This window comes from Nesoenas mayeri (genome assembly GCF_963082525.1).
Source record: "Nesoenas mayeri genome assembly, chromosome: 6".
Lineage (NCBI taxonomy): Eukaryota > Metazoa > Chordata > Aves > Columbiformes > Columbidae > Nesoenas > Nesoenas mayeri.
In genome coordinates, this window is record NC_137545.1 from 3,795,667 (window position 1) to 3,814,752 (window position 19,086).

Genomic DNA, 19,086 nt, shown 5'->3' on the forward strand with positions numbered 1-19,086 from the left:
AGTATTGTATCTATTTAACATGAGTCTGAAGCAAATAAAAGTAATTGAATGCATAACTTCTCCCTTTATTAACAGCGCAGAAATGAAACCAATGGTGTGGAGTACACTAAAGGAACAATTATTTCATTTGGCAGGTAAAACTGGGCAGCAGGAAGAGCTGACTTGCTATCCAGTCTTGGTTGTGTTGAAATAACTTTCTTCTGGTGGATCAAAGTGGATACATGGATGTACAGACACTTTCAGACTAAGAATAGCTATGATTACTCAAGTATTGCAATAAAATTTGACTTTTTGCTGGTAGAGGTGTCCAAGACATGAGTTAGGTTGGGGAGAAGAGCCCACTAATGCATATTTATCTTTATTTATGAAGATAAGGTTCTCCACCCACCCTGGAACTAGAAGCATCTCTCTGCTTCCTCCTCATTGCATTCCCATAAAGTGACTTTTGCTGCAGAATATGCAAGGCTACAGATTCTGGAGATTACTGTCAATCAGGAGGAAACTGAAATCTGTTCCAGGCTCATGTTCAGTTGGTTTCTTACCCCTGTAAACGAGACAAAACATGTTGTGAGCTTTAACAGGAGCTAGGACAACTGTGCTTCCATCTGTTACGAGGGACAGAACAAAGCATCCTTATTCAGAACAAGCAGAGTTTTGACTCTCTTCCTTGCCTGCGTCATGGGAAAGACATATTAGATTTCTTGGTAAACGTTCATATGACTAAAGACATGAGTTCCCGTGTTCTCGAGTTGAACACGTTAGGGGCAAACTGGCATTCCTCTGGCCTTCGAAAAGAGAATGGGAAAGGGAAACAAGGGATTAATTTCTGATGTGAGGAACAGGCAGCGTGGACAAGGAGTCTAACAGAAGTCTCTCTTCCTATCTATCTGAAGGAGGATATCCATTTCAATTCAAATGAAGCACTTACCTCAAAACCAGACGTGCTCCTGTCACTCCTTGCAAGGTGGCTTTGTCTCCTTCCACTAGCAGCATCGCACCTTCCCGCAAGCCCTAATGTAGGTGTAAGCATTTAATGTTATTTTCAAGCTATTAGTAAGGCTAGAATGCTTGTCACAAGCAGTCTTAGTGCAGCTCGCCATGACTACCAACAAGACTTTCTCACTCATTTATTTCTAACAAAGTTGCCAAGACAAATTTAGGTGAGTTATCTTGTTTTAGAAGCTGCTTTTCTTGCTTATTTTTCCCTTTTAAAGAAGGACAAACCATTAAGGAGAAAAAGAAAATGTGTTTTTCCAGTTGTTGAGCATTGATAAGGATCATGGCTGAAAACATTGTGACAAAACTAGTTCAGCCAGAAGACACATTCAGAGCAGGGGAAACTGTGATCTACACATCAATGACGAGCTAAGGAGCCACAGATCAGGCCGGTTGACCGACCAGAAATGGAGGATGTGCTGGGGGGCACATAGCCCCATCTCATTATATGTCCAGCTTGGCAAAAAAAGGTGAAAAGTTGAGACCCTTTAACATGGCCCAGGGATTGTTGAAGCTTGTTCATCTTTTGCAATCACCACTTCCCCCTGATTTCTGCATGACACAAAAGGGGCAAGCCGTAGACCCTCAGTGTGGCCCAGGACTTGTCCAGACTTGTCCCTCTTTCACAATCACCACTTTCCCCCCTGACTCCCCCCAAGACTTTCCTCTACTCTGGGAGCTATAAAAAGCTCACTAAACCAGCATGGTTTGGGGAATACCAGCTCGGCCTTGCCAAGGGAATACCAGTCTACCAGTCTCAGCGAAGGGAATACCAGCTTGGCCTCACCAATACCAGCACGCTGAGGACCCTCACTCTGAACCAGACATCGGAGGACGCTGTGCTCCTGACCCCAGCATCCTCGCCGCGGAACACCAAGGCTACACATCATCGTACAAGTCCTGTCATCCACACTGTGGGGCCGTAAGAGACCGGATCCCTCACTCTTTTCTTTCTTCCTTTCTCTCTGCTCTTTCCTTCTCTCCTTTTTTCTATACCCCCATTTCTTTGTCTCTCCTTCAGTACTCTCTTTCTCCCTTTCCCTTTTGAACATATAAGGATAACACCATCTTTAAGCTCTGCTGTTGATTTTTGGTTAAATTTCATATTATAGCTACTGATGGTTGCCAGCATATCGCTCGCAGTAGGATTTTCGCTATTAATGTGTTTATAAGTTCTGTTATACTTTGTCCAAGTCACCATTCGCTGTAACCAATATTCCAACAAGAACTTTTACTAAAACTCACAATTGAATTGGACCCTGGAGGTGATTGTCTGTCATTCACTTCACATAACCGCACAGAATTAACCCAGAGTTAACTCACACCTGTTCTCATCTGTTGAGTCAGGGCGCGTGTCACGTCTAGAGTTAACTCATCCCTCATCCCATCTGTTGGGACGGGACAGTTATTATTTCTTTTTTTTACACCAGTTACAGGGTGTTTCAGAACGACAGACCCCAAAACACCTTGTGTTGTGATTTCGGATGGGGTCCATCTTTTTGAAACACCCTGAACTTGTGCTGCCACCATTCTTAGATGCACTTTGGGCCAAACACCAGCCAGCTGGGTTTGTTAGAGCACAAACTTTATACTCCAAGCTGAAGCACAGGGACAGGAAACGCAGAGGTCCCACTTCCCCAGACAGATGTACTGTAATTACTACTGAATGAGCAAATTCAGAACCTACAGAGAATGAAACATCATGTAAAGTTAAGAATATCTGCAAAAAGATTCAGGGGAGGTATCTTACAATCTGCATGCACATCACCCCCAACATACACCATATGACTGGCCAGTGACTGGAAAGATCAGAGCTGCCTAAAATGTGTTTGGCAACAGGACTCCACACATTTAATTAGCAGAATGCATTTCATTTGTTCTAACACATCTTCTGCAAGTAAGCAAAACCCAAGGTTGAAGCTCTTAGCTTTCCATGCCCCAGTTCTGTAAGGCTTGTCAGGCAGGGAAATCTCCACTGCAAGCTAGCAAGAATGCATTTAAAATATTTACTGTGCTACAGCTATGAACTTCCTGACTGGGAACTACTACTCACCAGAACTGGAGGGGTGTTTGGTTCTTCGTGATACTGGCGAATTCTTTCCTCTCTTGTCTCCTGCAATGAGTGTAGATTAGCTGCCCAGGCAGTAAGGTAGGACTTGGAGCTCACCAAGTAGCATGACACGAAGCAATTTCCTAACATTAAACAAATCAGGCACTTGCCCTCAAGCAGAATGCTTTCGTTAGACTAATGTATTGAAGGTAGTGGCAGGATTTACTTTAATAGATACATATTTTACCCTTCTTCACTAGCAGCAATTGCTGTAGATTGATCAAACAGAACTAACACAATCCCTAGCCTGAAAAGCCTTAAATTTTACTTCCACTCAATTCATCCAGCTCTATTTTTTTTTAATGTTATCTCTTCATGATCACTCTCAGAACAAGAGCCCTGAGGACAGTGGTGGAAGCAAAGCAAAGGCCTGTGATGCCACCTTCGTGGAAGAGGGTAGTGACCCATAGATTTCCACTGATTACATATCTGCTTGTTTTGTCCTCAAGTAGGTAATGCACTGAAGAATTTCCTGCTGTGAACAGCTCTGCCATGTTTTCTGAGGGTTTGCTGCTGAACTGAGCAACAGTAGTTAAATCAAACCAGAAGGATTTGTTGGTAAGGAAACACAGGAACACAGCAGGGACTTGGTACAGCATAGAGCTTCTAGCTTCCTCCAGGAGAAACAGCAAAAGCTTTTTATAGGGAAAAGACTGCCTGCTCATCTAGTGACAAGCCAAGATAATTAAATGAGTACCTATAACTTAATCTAAATTCTAGAAGCACACCCTGATCCTCCATCTCTTTAGTGTCCCCTAATTCTTAATACTTCCTCTACCCATGAAGAAATTTGATTATAAGCATTTGGCCTGTTAAAAGACACACCATAGAAACTCTTCCCTAAGGAATTAGCTCCTGGCAGGCTCCTCAATAATCGGCTCCTCCATAGTGTGGAGATGTCAGTCTTTGTACTTGATGGTTAAAGTGTTTTTCTTTCAGCCACACCAGCACACCCGTGTGCTCAGTGATGGACATGACAGGGGGTGCTCTCTGCAGAGACACTGGCGCCTGAGTATTTTCTCACACAACAGGTTTGCATGCAATCTCAAGACCTCCCTGTTCTGATGGGTCCTTCAGATATTTAAGCCTCTTAATGTATGTTTAAGTTATGTCTTCTGAAGCAGCAGGTAAGACAGACTATGGCAGAACTTTCCAGATACACTATGCGTTGCACCTTAACATTTCAAATTTCTCTCTCCCTGCCCTGCCCCAAATTCCACACCAGGTATGAAGCAACCGTATTTCAGACACTGCAAAGTATCGGTGAGAAACACTCTGTTCCACCTCACTAATACTGTTGCCAACTCCTCTTCCCACTCACAGGAAAGCTTTAGAGAGGAGTAAAATGTTACTGCCTCATTGGCATTGCCCCACTCACATTTCCAGCTGCTCTAGAGAGCAGCTGTTAGAGTTATATAGCTGTGTAAGGCCTCATAAATTTGGACTGTTGTTACACCGCTGCACCCTGGTTACTGCATTAGCTCTGGCATGATTTACTTACACCCATGTGAGTGCTCTTCACATCTGGGTCCGGGTAGTGGGGGTTAATATTAAAAGGCACTAAGCCTAGGGCCTGCAGGGAAGGTGGATAAACAATTGGCATGTCATTGGTAGTATTGATGCTGATCGTAGCAACGTTGGTTCCTGCACTGGATCCCACGTAAGGAATCCCATCCTGGAAGACAAAAGCAATGATTAGTATGCAGTATCGCAACTAGGAATTACGTTTTATAGCATCCATCAATCTCAGAGACTCAGCGATCAGATCAGATTTAGTACTTCTAGCTCACTTCACTGCTGACTTCATAAGTGAAAAGCAGACAAACAAGAATTCAGATTTTTGAAGTGTGCAATAGTTTGTATATGTTGTGATTGCTGGAGAATTAGCTATTGAATGTCCTGCACTTGCAGCTCTGTGACCCCATCACAAGAGAGAACTTATAAGGTAGTCAGTGCATATATTAGACTTTGCTATTAAGAGAGGAGAAACTTGTCTACATTGCAGTTAGAGGAAATATCTGAACTAGCTTTTAACTACCTTCTGAGGAGACTGGGCCACCTGAAGCTGAGTACAATGTTGCCACGGCATCAACTTACCGGTACTATGACCGCTGTAGGTATTACTATTATGTACGTAGCACTATGTACATAGTAGTATGTCCTATGCTGTACCTGGAAGGATTCCACACAAACATACAAGCGTATGGATAATGCTAAACAATTTGTAAGAATAAGCTACCTGGAGAGAACTGGTGTGAATATAACCAAATACCTATCTAGATTTCACTGGGGGCCCAACATTTTATGGTTTTTCTGCCCACAACAGGCACTGAGCTTCTGTATATTAAGACAGCCTGGCTAACCTTTCTTCCTGGCAGCTGGCCTTTTCAGATACTGCACTTGCATAAATCTGCCTGAAGTCATTTGCTGTTCCACAGTGCTAGAGGAACACCTTACTTCTGTTCTCCGCCATGGACGGCATCTTTTTGCTGTGCCTTATGAGATTCACCAGCCAGAACGGGGCTGCTGACCAGAAGGGCTCAATGGCACTCGTACCTCTCAATTCCAGGTCCAAGAGGTACTCAAGGTAATTACACCACTTTCAACATCAACAGGGTGTTGTCTAGAAGGCAGGATCCAGCTTTATTGCTGGTTTATTAGCAGACAACCTGCAACTTGAACACATCTGTATCTATTAGCAAGATACAAAGTGGATATCTCAAGCTGAAAACCAGAGTTTCTGGACACAGATTAAATTCTTCATTAGTATTTAAAGTTGATGGGCTTCCTTCTAAGGCGCTGTGCAGCATTGTTGATCCTAAGGTTCTACAGTTCCACATGTGGGAAACTGCTCTAGACAGACAGATTGCTGACCTTCTTTTCAGGCTTCAAGGATTAATGACAGCCTTATTTGGCCACAGATTTCAGTTCGTCAGGCTGCAATGAGATGGCTCAATATTTGAAGTATATTAAAAATAAATATGTGGAATCAACTCGGATTTGTCTGAACAAGAGCTTGTACATGAGATCCTGCCTTTCAGACTTGGCCCAAACCCTGTAGTTTTTACCTCAAGAACTCTTTTCCTGATCTCCTGTATCAGGCTGTGGTCATACAGAGCTTTCAGGAGACCGAATGTGTTCCCACCTCCTGCAGAAAGGGAGTCCAGCTTATTTAACATGCTTTCACCAACAGTTTTAATTGAAGCCTTTACAAACTAGGCAGACCCAGTGATTTCTATGCTCTGTTCAGGCTATTATCCTGATCTGAGCAGCACTAAAACCAGAAGCTTCAGACAAATGGTCACTGAGCAGGCCATGGGCTCATGCCCTGAGTTGTCCTTGGAACACCAACGCTGGCTGTTTGGCAGCAGATACTCTTCTAATACGAGGACCGTGGCATTGGGACTCTGCTCAGATTAAGCACAGTGGCCCTGCATCTTCCGGACTTCATAAGGCTCATACAGCTGCTATGACCATGTTTTAAACCCTGAAGTACTGTTCAAATTAATAACTTGAAACTTACTGGAGATGAAGTTCCATTGATAAATTTCTCCTGCTTCCCTCCCCACCACTAAATTCAGGGTCTTACTGTTCCCAATTCAAGCACTGTTTTCTGTAGTTTCTAGTAATCACTAGGCCCAGCTTTTTCATTGTTGTCTCTACAGTGCCAGCTCTGAGCAGGACTAATCCAGTGCCCTTTATAAACCCTCATCAGGGAGCAAAAAGTAAAACTTACCAATAAATATTGCTTCAGATTTTCTTACAGCTTCCACTGGATCACAGGATTCATGAATGCTGTCCAGCCCATAACCTTAAATGAAAAAGTATTCACTTTTGCCACTCCAGCTTGGAAGAAGAATGTGGTATGTTCAGACCCCTTCTGCCTTCTCTCCATACCCCACTCAAGACAAAAGTCTCACCAGACAACCAGGGAAACTTTGGAGAACTCTACACCACAAAACTGTATATGTCCTATGTTAGTGCAGGGCTTATGAAGCAAACCTTTGCTTTATGGATACACATGCTCAGTGTCTAAGAGCAGAGCACTTCGCTCAGCAGGTGCCACCTGAGGCACAAAGTCCCCCTGAGCATTCCCGGCTCACTAGAAAATGAGAAGGAAAAAGCTGTCAGTGTTCAGCTTGATTCTGAGTCTGTGATGTGCCATCATTGGTCTAGCATTACTACAAATATCTGATCTTTGTAATTTGTTTTTTGGTAACAGTTAAAATGTCTGGCTTTGACAGATTTGCCTTGCTGGGGTTCACTAAGTGCGGGAAGTACCAGGAGAGCCAGAAGTACATGTGACATCTGATACCAGCAACCTCTGCAAGATAAGGAGCAAGGTGTGCTGCCCAAGGAAGTGAGTACTGCTTATTACTACAGTAACAGGTCCAAAGTTATCTTGAAAGGTGATAGATATTAGACGGAGATGTTGCTGCAGGCTGCTCTGAAAAGATCTTTGCTCGAAGCAAAGCTCAGTTGCTGTTCATCATGGAAATATCTGGCTGGTTGAAATGCATTATAGTCTTCACTTAACCCCAGTAGCTGCACGGCTTGAGCAGAGGTTTAAGATGCATGGGAAGAAACATTCCCTTATGTGACTAAGGAGGATAAAAAGATGCCACTTAGTATTCAGGAACCAAAACTTCCCCCCTGAAGTAGTTACAAAGTGTTTGCAACAAGATTTCTTCCGGAGGCCTCTAAAGCATGGACTTCTAGGCACAAGACAGCAACCAGCTCCGTGCTGCAGTCCCTCGAGTTACAGCAGAGCCGGCCAAACCCCTCTTCCCCTCTCTGCAGCACCACCCCCGTTCGGAGCCCAGGAAAACGGACTGTGGCAGCGTTGATGCCCAGGGGCGTTCACCACCTCGGCTCCTCTTACAGGAGCGGCTGGCGAGGCCGGTCCCGGGCACGGCCGGAGCCCGACACGGCCGCTCCCTCGGCAAAGGCGCCGTTTCCGCGCCAGCTGCCCGCGGGACTCTGCGCCGGGGCGCTCCAGCCTTACCCAGGCTTTCAAACTGCTCCCTGGCGGTCCGGGCGTAGGCATCTCGGTCGTGCAGGGCGTAGGGAACGAACAGCACCCGCTTCACCTTCCTGGGAGAAGAGAGGGGAGAGAGCGCTTAGCGCGGCGGTGGGGGGGCCCGGGCAGGGTCCCGCAGCCCCTCCGCAGCGCTTACTCGCCCAGGAAGCTCTTGATGTGCTGCTGGCAGTGTCCCAGGTACCCCCCTCCGTGCAGGGTGGAGTCGGACACCAGCAGCATGCGCCGCGGGCCCCCCATGCCGGCCCGGCCCGCTCCTTCCTGCCCCGCCGCGGTGGGGCCGGGCCGGCGCCCCCGAGAGCGCTTGTTGCGCAGGGCGTTCCCGGCCACAGGCTGTGGCACACCGCGTGTTCTGCGTGCCCCGCTGAATTCCGCTTACAAAGGCGTTGTCTGCACACCTTGGAGTTTTGCACGTATGCTGCTGTCCAGGGCAAAATCCGGGTGTGAGATCTACATCACAAACCTGAACGTTAAAATTTTTACGCAGGGATCTTTCAACTAGGTCTATAATCATGGTTTAGCCAGTGAGACCAGGCACACACAATTGATTTGCTTCAGAAGCCTTAGTAGGTTTGAGGCCTGAAGATGTGGCTTATCCAGCTTTTGTTTAATGTTTATAAGTTATGCAGCAGTATTGATGTGGAAAATCCAGCTCTCCTGCTGGAGAGCTTAATCTTAAAATCTTAAATTCAAGGAGGTTGATCCGTTTCCTTTCCCTCTCTAGGCATCTAGGCAAGCATCAGTTATCCCTGGGCTGGCTCCAACTGATGAAAAGTGCTTTCTGTCTTCGTATCGATCAAGTTCAGCATTGGCAGAGGATGCTGCTCATGACCAGACACCCTCTTTGTGTTCCTCAGGGATGGCAACTTGCCAGACATCATTGCCAGCAGCAGTTTGCATGAGTTCCTGGTGAACCTTCATGAAAAATATGGCCCACTGGTCTCTTTCTGGTTTGGAAGGCGTCTTGTTGTCAGCCTTGGCTCCATTGATCTCCTGAAACAACATATCAACCCCAAACGGTTGTCTAAGTGTTCTTTGCTTTGTTTTTGAGTCCATTTGTTCCTTCTGGCCTTGCTTGGCATCCTATGTCAAAGGAAGCTGGGGCTTCATTCTAAGTAGAAAGAAAATGAGACTTAGTTTGTAGCTGTCATGGTGGGTCAGGTATGTCTTTGATCCTTCTTATTGGAATTGAGTATCAGTGACCAAGAGTTGCTGCTGTCCAATGGCCATCAAGAAATTAGCATGCTTGTGTCTTTTACCATCTCCCTACAAGCAAATGTTGATGGAAAACGTAATGCTCATTAGTAACTTGAAACTGCAAGGTGAAGATCCTGCAGCCATTTGGCAAACATTTTAAAACCAGCTTGAAATACAATCTAAGAGAAGGAACTTTGCTAAATTAAGTCTGAAAACAGCTGTGCTAGATTGTGATAGCTCACTGGTGTGGTTCAGTATGGAGGTTTTTAAAGTAGTATTTGAAGTGCTTTAACTTCTGTTTTTCTTTGGTGTGTGGAACTTTGTGCTGAAAGCTTCAAATGATCTTCCAGACTTGGAAGTGATCAGTGGTGCTGGTAGCTGAGTTCACCATCTTAGTCCTGGGAGGGTATTTGAATTTATGGTGTAAGCCTCTTAGGTGGGTGCTTTTCTTCCTAAGGTGATGCCAGGCAATAAGTTAACTCAGTTGACGTTTGGCTTTAACCTCTTGTTTTTCCAGTTTTCATCCTATAAGGTTGAATAAGGTGCTGGTTGCACAGCTCTGACCTGACACTGCAAGCTGTCTATAGGCACAGGCACATATCGCAGCATCGCTTTGTGCTGGGGTCATGACGGGTAAGCTTTTTGTGCAATTGCATGATGGACTCAAAGAAAACGGTGACAATCTGGGGAAGGTGTGGGAGTTAGCAAAGATCAGCAAGACGCAGTAGATAGCAATGACACTCCAGAAGGTGGAAACCCACTCTGAAGGAGCTGAATGCACTTGTGTGTCTTTGGGAAATTGAGCAGACAGTCACTTTCTCCACACTCAGAGAAGTGCTGACAAGCACTTGAGCAGGGAAGTTCTCAGAAATGTACTGAATTTTGGAGTACCCAAATACTGGGAAAAAAACCAAATACAGTGCCTGGACTTAAAATACAGGTAATGAAGTGACCCAGGCAGCTACAGACTAGCCTGGCATCCTGCTATGCCCAAGGGCTAAACAGGTTTGTTAAGGATGGGGATAAATAGGAAATGCATGCTGTACTCCTTTGATAATTGGACTTCTAGACAAGGAAAGTGATAGAACTGTGTTTCCGTCAGAATTTCAGTTCAGAATTTGCTTGGACACTGCTTGGATTATCACTGAAGTTGGAGGCAAAGGGATATGAAAAGTGAAAGTGGGAGCAAGGCTGGATTGTGTTGAGAAAGCGAAAGGCTGGGTTGGGGAGGTTAAATACTCCCAGTTAGGGTGGCAGCCTGTCCTGATGGCATCACACTGGGACCCCTTGCCAGCGCAGGGAAGCAGAGTGTCAGAGCAAGGAGACGCGTACCCCTGGGCTGGGGCAGCAGCAACAGGAAGGGGAGGAACAAGAGCTGGATTGATGGCCTGCAGGATGACATGGCCATGGAAAAAAAGAAAAGAGTGCATGTATTTTCTGTAGAGAGAGGAAAGGATGATGAAACATGAGCCAGACCTGGAATCCTGTGTATGGCTCTGGCCCCCGCACTCAGCATGATTTTGAATAAAGAAAGTGCAAAGGTAGGCTGCTAGCCTTGAAGTTGGACTAATTGCATTCACAGTTATTAATAGGTTCCTAGTGCCAGGAGACTATTTTTCCTAATGTTTAAGGCAGTGTTTGAAGTTGGTACCTTTTCGTGGCCTCTTAGAGCTTTGTTGAGATTAGTTTGCAAGGAGAATTCGAAGGAAGTAAAACTTTGCTGCTGGGACTGGCAGTTCCTGTGAGATGTTCCGGGGAAGCAGGACTGCGAAGGGTGTGGGTGTAAAAAGGGTGAACTAGCTCAGGATTGCCAGGACCAGTGTGTTCAGAGACCCACTTGGAAAACTCCCATGAGCTGATGTCACCTTTTGGGTTGGGACAATGAACCTGATGCACATCGAATGCTGGAGATGGAGCTATGGGTCCTGGCCTGTTTGAGCAGGACCGCTTTAAGGACCGCTTCATTGCTGTTCTGTGTGCATTTGTTCTCTGCAGGTTCAGAGGTCCTTTCCATTTGTGATACTCAGTTCTGCTTGGCATTTGTTTTGACTGTCTAGAGTTAGATCTTTTCCCCACATTCACTTACAATGATGTCCAGGACAACACTCTGAGGCTCATGGGATGAGGGAGATTTCCTTGTAAGTGGAAGGAACATTTGAAATTTTTATATGCTTCACTGAGAGGACTGAAAATGTAGCCTTAAGATGTTTTCAAGACAAGGACAAAGGAAGAAGTCCGTGAAAGCTGACCCAGGACAGAGCTCTATCTCTGAGAGACCGTTTGTGCCTTGTGGAGTCCCCGTGGAGAAACAGCCATTTCCCAAATACTGCAAGGCAGGGCCAGCCCTCAGCAAAGGGCAGCCTGGGCTCCGCAGTCCTGAGCGCACAGCACAGGGTGGGTCAGTGGCATGGCGCTGTCATTTTGCACCAGAGACAGGGGAGACAAAAACAGCCCGTGCTTGATCCAGCAGTTTTCTTTCATCTGCACCAGGAGAATTTTGCAGTTTGTGCAGGTGGTGGTGTTAAGCATCCTCTGGCCTCTCCAAATGCATCTGCTTGCCAGATTTGCCGTGTGGGCCTCACCACCAACCATGTGTCTTTCTGGCTACCCCAGCACTGTACCTCGCTCTGCCAGGAACAGTTAGCGGGCCATTGTGGCACGAATAGCAGCAGCCTATCCGTGGCAAAGCAGCTCGGAGGAGGAATTGGCAGCAGCAGCTCGAGTCACGTAACAGCCTGCTCCACGTGGAGAGCCACCGGTACCATCTGCTCTGCCGAAAGACACACACACATACTCCTTGTCATTCAAAGTGGGAAAGAGGGTGAGATGCAGAGCTTAAAAACATTGGAAGGGAAATGATATGAGAGAAAAGTATTTAGGAAAGTTTACCACATTCATGGCCTCATTGGCTACCTCCATGTCATTAGGTAGTAAGACCTGTGCAGGTGGGAATTGTCTCCTGTGTTTGTCTGGTAGCGCAATGAGGCCCTGATCTCTGCTGGGAATCCTAAATACAGCCACAATTGGTAAAGTCATATGTGTCTAGCTCAGCCTTGATGTTTTCTGATGCCTCAGAGGTTTCATTTTCCATCTGGGAGAAATAACAAACTCTCATAAAATATCCCTCTTGAAAACCCCCTGATTGCTGCTTCTAAGTAGTTCCTTAAAGATTCTGCCAGTTTTGCAAGACCCACAGAAAAGTTTAGAGAAAGGGAAAAGCATATGCCATTCTTTATTGCATAGTTTTGCCTTGACATCTAATGTACCTTAGCAACTTTATTAAGTAAAGGCCCCTGGTGGTGAAATTCAGAGTTAAAAATCTAACTGAAGTGAGCTGTGGATATGAAGGAAGGAGGATGTGTGTTTTTGTCTGGTTTCTACACCATTGCAAGCGTCTGTGCAGAAGGAAGATAGGAAGCAAGGCAATTAGAAGTACAAAGTATTCTGTAGCTTCGTGGGGCACTGTTTTCTGTCTGAGCTCTGCTGGAGGCAGCCCTCGACTGAGAAAGGTGGGTGTTAGTTTGGGAAGAGCTCATCAGCAGGGAACTCGGCAAATGCAAGAGAAATCATGCAGGAGCAGTAGGGTGTCAGCTGAGGTTTGCTGGGTCGTGAAGCAAGGTGAGGAGCACACAGAGCAACCTTTGGCCCAGTCTCTGATGGGAGCTGATCTGTGTTGAGCACACAGCCATGGTCAGGGCAGGAGAGCGCACCAGGTGTCAAGAGGGAATGTGCTAGAGGGGCTGCAGGTCAGGCTGGAGGAGGAGGGAGAGGAGCACACCACGCTCACTGGTGTCACCACGTCAGTGACACCACCAGCTGGGAACTGGAAAGCTGGAAACAAGCTTCTGAGGTGTTACTGCTAAAGAGTTCCTTGGCAGAGCCAACAGGCCCCCTCTGCAGGGGTTGCTGATCACAGGATGGTGCTCTGCCCGAGAAGAGACCTTATATGAGGTCCCAGCCCACTGAGCAAGAGAAGATGTACAGCCCAAAGAGGTGCACAAGTAACAGTGCCTGATTAAAGAGGTAACTGTTTTCATCATCTCTGTGTGGTGTGACTGCCTGACTTTTTGAATGGCGTTTCCTTTTTTGCTTTCAGCGGATCCTTTTGAGACAATGCTGAAGTCCCTCTTGAGGTACCAGTCCAGCCTGAATGCGGATACAGGAGAGAGCCACATGAGGAGAAAGCTGTGTGAAAATGGCGTCAACAAGGCCTTGCAAAGTAACTTTGCTCTCATCCAGAAAGTGCGTAACTGCCTTTGTACAGCAGAGAAGCCCTGTGTGGCTCACAGGGGAACGTTTAGTGAGAATGATCACTAGGATAAAGGAGCTATGTTCAAATTAGTGCTGGAACTATAAGCATCTGAGACAGCAAACAGTCTCTGCCCATTCAAGCAGGGTGTGAATATTTGGTTTCTCTTAGCTCCAGTGGGTTAGGGGGAAGGCTCAGCTTGATGGCTTTTTATGCCAAGATACCAGCTGCAGTTAAACATACTGAAGCATCTGGATTCTAGATTTATTCCTCAGGACAGGAGCGGGGAGCAAGGAACCAGCTCTTGGGATCACAAAAAGGTGAAGAACTGTTCTGTTGACTCAGTCCAGCAGCCAGAATTTGATCTGTTTTCTCAATCTGGAGCTACTAGCATTAAAGGTTGTAAGGCTTCTGTTGTGATAGAGGGAGCAGGAGAGGAGGACAGGGCTACCTTGTTGGGGGGAAACCTTGGGAAGACGCACAAGATTTGAGGCTAAAATGTTACTGTTTGTAAGTTAATGGAAGGAAACCCTGGAAAGAGTGTAGCTTCATGTCATAGCCGTGAAAATGTGGTCTGCCCTAGCAACTGGGTGGGAATGTCTCTAGGGTATGTTTGGTAAATAGTCTGCTGATATTACTGCCAACTAATGGTTCCTTCCCTCTCTAGCTGTCAGAAGAGTTGCTAGCCAAATGGCTGTCTGTGCCTGAGGCGCAACACGTGCCCCTCTGCCAGCACATGCTGGGCTTTGCCATGAAGGCTGTCACGCAGACAGCTATGGGCAGCAGCTTTGAAGATGACCGGGAAGTTATCCGATTCCGCAGGCACCACGATGCAGTAAGTGTCACAAAGAGCCAGGAAATCTCCTATTATCTTTTTCTACGCCAGCAGCACACGGCTTGTGTCTGTGTACAGTTTAGTACAAGCTACTGCTGAGACTTGAACATTAAGTTAACATTAAGAGCCTGAGGGCTCTGCCTCAGTTATCCCAAGCTGAAACTGTCAGAAAGATCCTACTGCTCATCCTGCTGTCATTAGTCTAAGACATTGCTAGAGGATCTATGGGGATCAGGAGCCCAGATCCAATGGCAATTGAAAGGTGTTTGGTACATAAGTGAGTTAAACTCTGTTGGGAATGCTAATGGCACTTCCACTTTTCAAAGATCTTCTGTCCCAAGCTATGTCCTCATCTGGGGATGTTAAATCTGCTGGTGATAGGGTAGGAAAGAAATAGTTAATCTCCCATTAAAGAATCCCATGTTTTTTTTCCTACAGTTGTAATTACAGTTGTTTCATTTCAATTCAGTTTCAGCTATCATAATATCTGGAATGGGACAGGCTGTCCTAGAGAGGAGACCAGTCTTGTAGTCACGGGAAGTCTTCATTTGATTTGGTGTTTTCGTATTACTGAACAGGGGAAAAATAGAAGGGTCTCAGCTTGCGGTGAGTGATGATGCTCTTCTCCCTGTCCTTTCAGATCTGGTCAGAGATTGGGAAAGGTTTCTTGGATGGGTCTCTTGACAAAAACATGACCAGGAAGAAGCTTTACGAAGATGGTAGGTACCTCCCCAAATTGGGGTCTTCCTTCCACTCTGATTGATACTGATTTTCAAGCCTGTTATGGCAGTGCTTTTATTTCTTATATATTTCACAGTAAGTTACTTTATTTCTCGGTTGTCCTGTCTTTTTTGTCACGAATAGTTAAAGCCTTTCAGTATTGATTGAGAAGATGTTAAAAGCAGTTTGTATCCAGAACTAAGGATTTGCTTGTTAGTCCTCCAAACCCAGTGTTTCCATCTTTTTGTTGTTAGTTCTTTGGGTTTCAGAACCTGAGCACAACTACTGTCCCATTAAAATGGGCTTTTCTCATCGGCACTTGTTCAGGCCTGTTGCTGAGTTGTAGCAGTATGATGCATTAGGACACAATTTCACAAACTCCAGCTAGTGCAGGTTGGTGTTTAGGTGTTGCTGATTTCAGCTCATCGAGTACGTGTCTCAGTTATACCTGTAAGGCTGGCTTTTTATAGGCAACCTGTCTTGCTTGGTTCCTTCCTTTTCAGCTAAATTGGAGATATTGCCTTCCAAATTGACAGCAACATGTAACAGAGGCTGCTTCTGTAAGTGAGCCCAGCAGGGCCAGCTGGTCTGAAAATCTGCTTGGGGAGATGGATTTGCTTCTCTGCAGCACTCAGAATGACCAGGTTTTAAAATAAACATGGTTTTTTTGCTTCCAAAGCTCTGATGGAGATGGAATCCACCTTAAGGAAAGTTACAAAGGAGTGCCGAGGGAGATCATTCAACAGACACGTCTTTATAGACACCTTGCTGCAGGGGAGCCTGAGTGACCAGCAGGTGTGTGCAGCTAAGTCATTACACACCAATGGACTTGCTCATTACATTGTAGCCTTTGATTAATTTAAGCTTTTGCATCTTAGGTCAGATTCCTTACTAAAGCAGAGTTTCTTGTTCTTTTTCCGTTCCCACAATGTTTAATTGCATTAGGCTTTGGTAACTTCCTTGCCACCGCTTCATTGCTATTTTTATAAGCCAGAAGTACGTTAGCATTATGCATGGCTCGTGCCATCCCAGTGCAAGGTCTGTGGAGAGTTCACTCCGTGTCTTCTAGATGTATTTCCTGCTCTCTGCACTAAAGGGATTTCATGCGCTTGAATGGAGAATGTGCCACTTCTTTTTTATCTTTACAGTCTCATGAGCTTCATTCTCTGAAGTAGATTTTATTTCCTAGATTCTGGAAGATACCATGATTTTCTCCTTGGCAGGATGCATAATCACTGCTAACTGTAAGTACAGATTGTAAGTAACTTTCCATCCTCAGATTCAGCTGTCTGAAGCTCTGTGTGATGACATGAGGCTTATTCTAGGCTAACAAAAAATTATAGTCATCATTCTGTTTCTCCTGAGCTACAGATGTGTAGGACACGCTAATTTTACAGCGGACTCTTGACACAGCCTCACAGCTAGTGATTTGAAACTAAGCTGTGTTTGACAACCTTCCCAGTCTTTTGGTGAACCTTAGATTTTCTTCCCATTGTTTTTCGCTTGCACTCTCAACTCAGCCAAGTGATGCTAAATTTCATGAAAAAGCACCAAAAGATGTCAGCTACAAAGATTGTGTTGTAAAATAGGCTCTGGCACATGGGAAGGAAATTAGAGCAGAGTGCTGGAATTTGACTGGCTGCTTTGAATTTCTGGAGGATAGGAGTGCTCCATGTATGGAAGGCTTTCAAATAAGCTACTTTGTGTTTTGTGCAAAGATTATTGAAAAAAAATTATGGATATAAATAAGCTGGAGCTGTGTAAAATCTTCTATGATGGGGGATGGTTATCAGGCCCTGTATCTCAGCCAGTGAGCTGGAACTCCAAAGAAAATCTCCTAGGTGCAGCTGGGTGTTAAAGATTGTGGCAAGTAAATTGGGCAAATATGATAATGCTCCTCCCAGAGAATATCTTCTCCAATTTTAAGGGGCTCGACTCCTCAGGGATTCCAGATAGTTCTAATGAATAGACAGATTGGAGTGGTAGGAACATTTACTTGTAGCTTTAGGAAAACTGTATCCTACACAGTTATTTCTTATGCAAGGTTTCTGTTTCACTCCGCTATTGAAAATATCTCTTGAATAGCTCACAAAATAGCTGTAGATGTGAGGGAGAAAAGTGCTGGCCAGCCTGCTGCAGGGAGCTCTGCTGCTCTTCTTGCTCCCAGTCAGGAGCCCCAGACGTTGGCTGTCTGGAGTACCCACCTCAGATGTGCTGGGGAAGCCCCCTAAATAAGGGAATTTTCTGATGCTTTGGACAAACCAGCCTTTCATTGGCGTGGCTGGCCTAAAACCCTGGTTCCCCAGGGTTTGCTGGGCTGTGTGGTCCCTTCCCCAGCCTGCTGTGACCAGAGGGTCATCCTTTTCTGTGCCAAAAAGTAATGTTGCAAATACAAGAAGTAAGAAAACTGAATTCAGTTTGTAAAGGATTGAATTTTCTGGGCCCAGTCTTATATTGATTTCTTCCCCAGCGTGTACCTGGGCAGTCTATTTCCTGACAACCTCCGAAGATGTTCAGCAGAATCTGTACAAGGAGATGGACGGCGTTCTGGGGAAGGGACCAATTACACATGAGAAAATCGAGCAGCTCAGGTGGGTCCTATGGAAGGAACTGCGGAGGAAGGTTGTGTGGGGACAGGGGCTTCATGTACTGGACCTGGTGCCCAGCCTACACTGGGACAGGATAAGGCATCCCAGAGCTACTCTGTTCTTTTTTCTGGAAGTGATCAAGCCACAGCATGACTTGCAGCACAGACAGAACGTGCCGTAGGGCTCCAGACATGGGGACCAAGCTGCTGTCTTCAGGATGTCTATAAGAAACCCTTTAGGTTCATTGGCAGAGCACAGAATCAGTGCCCAGGCTGCCAGGCCAAAATTTTTTTGCTTCTTGTTTTGTTTGGTTTCTCTCCTGGTTTTCAGAAAGTTATCAGTCATTTTAATGGTTGGATTCATTTTAGACATACCTAGAGAGAAAGCATGGAGTAATCTTCTTTCAAAAGGGCCGCAGAACTAGGATGATGGCTGGTCAACAGTGTGCCTTTATTTTTCATGCATCTGTTGGTGCAACGGGGTACGTTTTGTATTTGGACCAATGTCAGAGTTTCAGTAAGGGAGTATTGAGTGTGTGGGTTTCTTGCCCCGTCTTGTATGGGTGAGAGGTTCAGGATAAGGACTGGTGTGTTTATGCTTTTAAGCAGAGTCAGTTTGGTTTAAAATCAGAAAAAAAGTGTGGCGAAGAGAGATTTCAGTAGCCTTCCCTAAAAGCTGATAATGAGATTCAATGCTTCTTGCGAAGATGCTGGGATTCTTGGCCAGGAAAAAGACAATGAAGTGCCTCGGTGTGGCTTGAGAGAACTCCAGGAGCAGACTGTGGCCCCAATGCAGCAGGTGCCACCACAAGGACATGGACAAACTTCTCTCTGGGAGGGTTAAACTGACCAAGTCTTATGGTTGCAGGTACTGTCGGCAAGTCCTGTGTGAGACAGTGCGAACGGCAAAGCTCACTCCCATTGCTGCACAGCTGCAGGAGCTGGAGGGAAGAGTCGACCAACATACCATCCCCAAAGAGGTAGGGCAGTACTGGGAGCACCAGAGCACGTTCCTTTCCTGGAGGGGAATTTGCCGTTTCCTCTTCTTCCTGCAGGATGGTGAGGCAGGAAGACCATTTCTTCTGATGCTGTTGAACCCGAGCAGCTGCTCTGGCATCTCAAAGTACAGCTTAGCTCAAACTTCGCCCTGTAGTTCCTCTGTGGCAGAGGCTCTGGGAATTCATGGTCTCTTCCTGAGCAGATTTGCTTCCAGTTCTGGGTCCACCGGGGGCGAATCGTCTTTTGAAGGGGCTTACGGGTTCAGTTGTGCATAACAGAGCATGATTTCAGGCCTGATCGTATCACCCAAATACTTGCTCTCACTGGGATTCATCTTCATACTTGGCCCTCCCTC

The 19,086-nt window shown here is 45.8% G+C and overlaps 2 protein-coding genes across 2 annotated transcripts; one reads left to right on the top strand and one right to left on the bottom strand.

The window, feature by feature from the left end:
- Positions 1-465: 465 nt before the first annotated feature.
- On the bottom strand, positions 466-8,384 carry LOC308041987 (alpha-aspartyl dipeptidase-like; the record flags this gene model as incomplete). Its single annotated transcript, XM_080346984.1, has 8 exons — positions 466-544; positions 929-1,011; positions 3,050-3,109; positions 4,608-4,781; positions 6,175-6,254; positions 6,843-6,917; positions 8,112-8,200; positions 8,284-8,384. The coding sequence occupies 8 exons, from the start codon at positions 8,382-8,384 to the stop codon at positions 466-468; spliced, it is 741 nt and encodes a 246-aa protein (XP_080203110.1).
- Positions 8,383-18,978, top strand: LOC308041751 (cytochrome P450 20A1-like; the record flags this gene model as incomplete). Its single annotated transcript, XM_080346656.1, has 11 exons — positions 8,383-8,418; positions 8,869-8,918; positions 9,002-9,174; positions 13,438-13,583; positions 14,258-14,425; positions 15,066-15,144; positions 15,825-15,940; positions 16,335-16,389; positions 17,616-17,736; positions 18,601-18,712; positions 18,934-18,978. 11 exons carry the CDS (start codon positions 8,383-8,385, stop codon positions 18,976-18,978), a joined length of 1,101 nt encoding a protein of 366 aa, XP_080202782.1.
- Positions 18,979-19,086: the final 108 nt, after the last annotated feature.